Genomic DNA, 7,374 nt, shown 5'->3' with positions numbered 1-7,374 from the left:
GTAAGGGAAAACAGTAGAAGAAGGTTGTCAATCTTGCTGCAGGGGTGGGCCCACAGACACCAGAGGCTGTCACATCCTACATACACATCCCTGTAGCACTCCTTTCACTGTATCAGTGTTGTCTGTCCCATTAGAATGACACAGAAAAGCCAAGACTATTTTCTGTTATTTAGGTCATACACTCACACTAAGTGCTCAAGTCACATTACATAGTAGCATTGTGAGCATTTTGAGCCAGGCATTGCTCCAAGTACTTTACATGACCTCAAACATTTTATCATAAAACCCGATGAAATTAGGCATGATTATCCTCCACCATTTTGCTGATAAGGAAATTGAGGCACATTAATTGGCCCAAGTTAGTAAGTGGAGACTGGACATGAACCCAGCCTATTTAGTTCCAAAGCCAGCAGCACTTCACCCAACCCACAATTGAACCTTCAAAGAAAAGTAACTTTATGAGTACAAGACAAATTTACAAAGACTGGTACAGCTAGGGGAAGACCTACTAGGGAATGCTGGAACTTTGAATACAAATGGAAGTAACATATGAAACGATTTTTTGTAGAAGTGGAACTCACTGGGTGCCCAGATTCCAGGTTGATCGGGCTTTGTGGTGAAGAAGCCCTTGTAAAATAAGGTGTTAACCTGCATTTGCATAGGTTCTGACAATTCACAAAACATTTGCATGCCACTAGTCCTCACAATCCTGTTATAATGTCAGACTGATTACCCCCACTTTATTCCCTCAGAAACTGATAGCTAGAGTTGTTACCTGACAGCAGTGCTGTTAAGTTTTCCCTATTTAGTTTCACTCTGTAACCAGTTAGGGTCCCTTAATTCCCCTGCAAGAATGTCAGAGCGCTCTCTAGGTAATACTGGCTTCTCTGCAACTCCCCCACATTTCCCCATCCTGGCCTCAGGTCCTATTTGGAAAGTGATTTAAATGTTCCAGAGTTGAGCCAGGCATGGTGGCTCATGCCTGTGATCCCAGCACTTTGGGAGGCAGAGGTGAGAGGATTGCTTGAGTCTAGGGGTTCGATACCAGACTGGGCAACTTGGTGAGACCTTGTCATTACAATAAATCACAAAATTAACAGGGCATAGTGGCGTGCGCCTATAGTCCCAGATACTTAGAAGGCGGAGGCAGGACTGCCTGAGCCCAGCAGGTCAAGGCTGCTGTGGCCATGAGAGTGCCACTGCACTCCAGTCTGAGTTTGAGACTCCGACTCAAACAATAAATGTTCAAGAGTTGAATTTTCCAGGACTGAAAGCAGAAATGTGTCTGCAAAGGATATGTAGTCAATAGCATACTTCGTCCATTTCTTCATACTAGATATCCTTACAGAATCTTCCTATCCCTCACCAGCTGAAAAAAAGGTGATAATTTGGGTTATAACGTACCACATGGTGGTGGGGGGAGTCATAGTAGGAACCCTCTACTTTCCACTCAATTTTGCTGTGAACCTAAAACTGCTCTAAGAATAAAGTTAATTTTTTAAAAATCTCAGATATTAAGTATCATCCTGTATAGAGAAGCACCTTTTCCTCTTTCTATCCCAATGAGGACTTTCTATATTTCATTCACCTGCCCATGCCTTTGTAGTGCAACACGCCATCTGTAACTTATACCAAAACTAGTCTTCATTCTGATCCTGCAAAGGTCACTGATGGCCCTCATTAGTCCTCTAAAACCTGGAAGCCAGACAGGCTCTAAGTCTTCTGAGTCACAACTATCTAGCAGGACACTGAATGTGCAACGTCTAGGGAGTGAATTTTTTATATACCAAAGAAGTAAAATAAAATAGCAAATTTCAAAACTTAAACTCCCTGGGCATGGTGCCAGTAATCCCAGCTACTCCAGGAGGCTGAGGCCTGACTGCTTGAGGCCAGGAGTTGGAGATCAGCCTGTAAGACCTTGTCTTTACTTTCATAAACATATACAGCATATGGTTTTTAATTTTTCTCTCTCAAATTCTGACCCTAAACAAACTTGACAATCCAGAAAAAGACCTAAAACCAGGACAGAGAACTTAATTTTTAAGGGTATATTTGTCTAGTAATTTTTAGATATTAAGAAGCTATTTCTAAATGATTGTAGTGATCTTCTTTCACAGTGCATCAGACCCCTTGGCACAATCAATGAGGACTACAACATTTTTTACTTTTATTGTATATACTTCATGTTACACTCTACACTTAAAATTTCTCAGTTCACTAATATAGATGAGGTGACACTAAATATAGAGGAAATGTTACTTACAAAATACCAAGTCCTTAAAATGCTCAAAATTAAACCAGCCTAGGCAACATAGCGAGACCTCATCTCCACAAAAAAACTTCAAAGCCAATGCCCTCCATTCTGGGAAAAATGAAATCCCTATTCAAAAAAAAAAAAAAAAAGGCCGGGCTCGGTGGCTCAGCCTGTAATCCCACGCCTTTGGGAGGCTGAGGTGAGTGGATTGCCTGAGCCAGCGGGTTCGAGACCCGCCTGGGCAGTGAGACCTCATCTCTACAATAAATCAAAAAATCAGCCGGATGTGGTAGTGCATGCCTGTAATTCCGGCTACTTGGAAGGCTGAGACAGAAGGATCGCTGGAGCCCAGCAGGTTGAGGCTGCGGTGGCCAGGAGCGGCCACTGCACTCCAATCTGGGTGACAGAGTTAGACTCCAACTCAAAAAAAAACGCTAATGATTCATTTATACAGTAGTTTACAGGTAAGCCAAAGCCTGTAAAATGGAGTTTTGGCAACTAAGTATTTTTTGTAGTCCAAACTTTTATAACTTTTTTTGTAGCCCGAACTTTTGTATGTACAAATGTCTATGAAACAATCTTTCTTAGAATAAAACCCATATCTTGACTCACTTAGCACAATGCAAAGGTAAAACATAAGATCTCCTTTTTATGAAGAAAAGTCTTTAATAAACCCAAAAGATGTGTTTCACATAATACAAAGTGAATCTAACTTAAGTTTATCTCACACCAAGACTTGCCACAATAATTAAGATAGAGGCTTTAAAAATAAAAATCACAAATACAACATATTTCCATCTGAAAGCAGGCATCGTTTATTATTAACTCACCAGTTAACAAAAATAATCAAGGCAGACACCTGAAAGGGAAAAAAGAAAAAGGTTGGAAAAACACCCCAGCAGCTAAGTTAACATAATTCATTTATGAAGAGTTAATGAATTTACACTTTTAAGGACAGCCAATTTCTATTTTTAAATAAGCAAATATATAGACATAAAATATATAGACATGGGTTTTCCCTTTTCTCCAAAAATGCCCTCAAATCGAAGGAATAACTAAACCAACTGCAATCATATAAGATACAGCAGCTAATTTCTCCTCCCCCATTTTAACCATTAATGTTCAAACAAGCCCCATCAATATTTCATCAAAAAAGTACCCAAGATTACCGCCACTTTTGCACTCATATTAAAACCACCTCTCAGGATGCAGCCTCTCTCACCTTAGTTCATCCTTCTGATAAGCCTGTTGATCTGGTCTTCCCTGTTGCCAGCATCCCCACCTTCTACAAAATGGGTGGTCTTTTTCTTCATTCCACCTCGTGGAGAGGATAATTTAAAAGGCCAGAGGAAGTTATTGGCTTCTTTGAAACGTTTTCCAACAGTATAAATCTCATGAATCAGATCCTCCATGCAAATGATGCCATATTTACCTAAAAAAAGTAGTCATATTAAGATTATTAAGGTTGCAAAAGACTTCTTAGTGATTATTAAACTGTAGGGCACCCAAGAGGAACAATTCTTTTTTGAGTTGAGGTCTCATTCCTGTCACCCAGGGTGGAGGGCAGTGGCACGCTCTTGGCCACTGCAGATTCAACCTGCTAGACTCAGACGATCCTTCCACCTCAGCCTTCCAAGCAGCTGGAACTACAGGCACCATGCCTGGCTAATTTTTTGATTTATTGTAGAGACGAGGTCTCGCCAAGTTGCCTAGACTGGTTCTCAAATCCCTGGATTCAGGCAATCCTCTCGCCTTGGCCTCCCAAAGAGCTGGGATTACAGGCTAGAGTCAGCGTGTCTGGCCTCAAAAGGAACAATTACAGGCCATTAAGACAAAAGCAAATCAAGAGTGAATTAGCATAAGGCAATGTATGGCTTTATTTCAAAGACAAGACCCAAGCTAATGAAACCATACTTTTAAGTTTTCCTTAAGACTTAATGAAGGATTGTAGGGAATATGTGAAGATTCACAATAGTGACAAATACTAGAAAATTATCACTTTCATCTAATATCAAGCTTTTCCCCAAATGCAACCTACCAAGAGATCGAGCAATCAAAGAATTATCTGTCAAGGCAATTCGCTTCTTATTAATTTTGCCATAACCACGCTTGTAGATTAGTTCATTTACTGACTTCAGGTTTGGGTACCTGAAATTTAAAAAGCAAACATAAACAACCAAATAAGACTGTTAAAACATCTAAAACTCATCTTGCTATATACACAGCCAATTATTTTTTTAAATCGAGATGGGGATCTCAGTATGTTGCCCACGTTAGTCTTGAATTGAGCTCAGGCGATCTTCCCACCTTGGCCTCTCAAAGTGCTAGAATCACAGGTGTGAGCCACAACACCTGGCTGATACATAGCCAATTTACCAAACAAACAAAAAACCAGACCTACCCCCATGCAATGTATGGTTCTACAATCCTCAGCATGTTAATCGAAGCCTTGTTGAGCTTAACAAAGGTTCCGTTGAAGATCTGACGAAGGCGAAGAAGCTGCAACACCTTCCGGACCTTTGGGCTCACACCATTGATACTGCAGAGAAGAGATCACAAAAGTTCATTTGGCTTTAATCGGTATATTACTAAAGACAGTAAATTAACCAGTATAAGTTTGGACAACACACAGGTCCCACTGGATGAGATAGGAATCTTCTCAAGTTACAAACACCTAAGACTACCAGTGGACAATGAACTTCCGTGCTTAATTAGAAGAATGGATAGGAGCTTGGAAAACAGAGCTTGCAACCACCATTAAAATGATCACCACCCCCTTGTTCTAGCTTCCCAAATATAGTTACTCCAATGTTTCAGAATCAGGGCTCCTAGAAGTAATGAGGTTTGCTGGAGTTGTATAACCTTCCCTTTCAAACCCGAATGCAGTAAAAATTGAACTCACCCTCTGATCCTGATGACAAACGCCAATTTGGGTTCTGCAGGTACATAGAAGTTGCCAGCTTTTCTTGCCATCCTAGCCATTCGAATCTCAGTTCTGTACATCTGCCTATATTCTTTGTGATAGTGCTTAGCTTTTTCATAGATAAGCTTCCTCCTTGCCTTTCGAAGCTGAAAACCAATTACAAGTTGTGATCTTTAGTTCCCAATCACAATTAGCCAATACGAGTTACTTAAAAAGTCCTTCCCTTGAAAACCCATCTTACCACAGTACGCAGTTAATACCCCAAAAAGCAGACATTTACCACAACATGCAGTTAACACCTCCAAAAGCAGACACTACCTCCATCTGAGAATGGCACATTACAGAGCTAGCTAATTGCTCGGTCCAGTAGTGAAATAAGCCAAGTCTTGTTCATTCTCAATCTCAACCACAAGGGCTCTTCTTGGTAAGCGCCTTGAAAAGTTTACTTACCATTTTTTGGGCAAACTTCTTTCTCAGGCGCTTTAACTTCAGCTCCGCGAAATTCCTTCGCTTTTTCTTAAGGGTTTCTGGCACAGCAGGAACCTTCTTTTTCTTCTCTCTGGCATTAAGAAGCAAAATGTTATCGACAACTCAAAAAGCTCACAGCACTGTATTATTCCCGTTCTGTACCGAGCACTTTGTACTTAAACTTAACTACTGTCGCCTGTTTTCTAACCTCTGGTGTCTTCAGTTGGTCTAACATACTATGGTGTGCTATGCACGTTTTAGATCCTCTCCAGGTCAGTAACCTTTAACAAGGGCCACTTAAAAGACAATCACAAGCATGACACTAAATTTACACGTATTTCGTAGTTTCTTCCTGTCAATAACCTTTACCACGGAATGCCTTACTTAAAAAGAAATCACAAGCATAACAAACTTACATCCATTCCAGCATCAGTTCCGGCCACTGACGACAAATAAAACCCAGCTACGTAACAAAACATACTAGACTAAAAGACCGCTACGAGACACTGACCCTCAGGTTTTTAGCGAAAAAGAACCTGGGATTCCTTTAAAAAGCCACCAACACCCTGGTTCAGGTCTCAAGCGCCACATGCTGAAAGCCAAGGCCTGGCAGCAGGGACGCCCGGGTCAAGTACCAGCCAAGGAGGAACCCAACTCAGAGGTTCCGCGCCTGCCTCAAAAGACCCTCTACAGAGGACTGGCCCTCCACCGACCGGCCGGTTTCGCACATATTCGGCCCTCCCATTTCGTTCTCCATCTCCAAATCCTCCGCCCCAAGGCCGCCTGCATCTCAACCTAGCCTGAGGTTCCCACTGCTGTCACAGGGCGTCACAAACACACAGAGAAGTGGACAAAGGTGTAAGCTGCACTCTGATACGGAGAAAGAGAGACAAAAGGCCTCTAGTTCTGAAGATGGAGAAGGATCCTCGAGAAAACGAGAAGCCACTTACGCGACAACCTCCATGGTTCCAGCCGGAAAAGAGGAAGCGGGCGCATGCGCACTTTCCCCTTAAACACTTGCAGCGGGAAGACCCACGACTCATAGGTGTCCCAGAACAAGCCGGAAAAGAATCCAGAACTGAAAACCCGCCTTGCGGACGCAAAATTAAGAGCTCCCTGATTTAGTCGCTTCCAATTAACTTTCAGGTAAAATTTATATGAGAAAACAAGTGCATTTGATTAGGCTTTTCAATCAATTCGAGAGCAGAACTGCTGACACCTTGACGACTCGGGGTCCTACTCCCTAGGCTGCGTTGACAGGACAAGGCTTGAGTGCCTCCCCCTGAGGTCGCCAGAGGACACGCCTCACGGGTGCGAACTACCAGTCCCAGCATGCGTGACCCTCTCGCCCGCCGGGCGGGAGAGCGACGCCTGACCCGGGCTGCAGGCAACCACCGCTGGTGGCTCCGGCCAGGAAAGTGAGAGCCTTTCGGGCCACGTCCCAAGCCGCCAGCGGCAACTCGAAGTCACTTCGGGCCGCCGGCCCGGCTCCCCGCCGACCGTAGACACAGACGACGCCCCCGCGCCGCGCGGCCGAGGTCCTTGCCGTCGGCCCTGCAGCCTGCAGGGCTGTCTTCCGCGGCGCCTGATCGCAGGCGGGGCCGTCCGGGGTCCGCTGCTTCGCGAAAAGTGGCGAGACGGGGACGCGCGAGGACCGGGCGGCCGGAGGAGGATGGCCGGCGCGCTGCCGACCGCTGGGGCCGGCGGGCGGAGGCCGCGACAGCCCACG

The 7,374-nt window shown here is 44.0% G+C and overlaps 1 protein-coding gene across 2 annotated transcripts; it reads right to left on the bottom strand.

Moving 5' to 3' along the window:
* Positions 1–2,900: 2,900 nt before the first annotated feature.
* Positions 2,901–6,897, bottom strand: RPL7 (ribosomal protein L7). Of its 2 annotated transcripts, none has more exons than XM_008072652.2 (7): positions 6,596–6,897; positions 5,628–5,736; positions 5,157–5,323; positions 4,656–4,793; positions 4,293–4,402; positions 3,477–3,686; positions 2,901–3,113 (listed from the first exon to the last, which is right to left on the bottom strand). In XM_008072652.2, exons 1-6 carry the CDS (start codon positions 6,607–6,609, stop codon positions 3,478–3,480), a joined length of 747 nt encoding a protein of 248 aa, XP_008070843.1. In that variant the 5' UTR covers positions 6,610–6,897; the 3' UTR covers positions 2,901–3,113; position 3,477. The 2 variants fall into 2 exon arrangements, with proteins under 2 accessions (XP_008070843.1, XP_021561921.1); XM_021706246.1 differs by having other exon boundaries at positions 6,592–6,656.
* Positions 6,898–7,374: the final 477 nt, after the last annotated feature.

Source organism: Carlito syrichta, unplaced genomic scaffold, assembly GCF_000164805.1.
Source record: "Carlito syrichta isolate Samal-C Ts95f unplaced genomic scaffold, Tarsius_syrichta-2.0.1 Scaffold315374, whole genome shotgun sequence".
Classification (NCBI taxonomy): Eukaryota; Metazoa; Chordata; class Mammalia; order Primates; family Tarsiidae; genus Carlito; species Carlito syrichta.
Note: the sequence above shows the minus strand (reverse complement) of the source record. Positions and strands in the feature narration are given on the sequence as shown.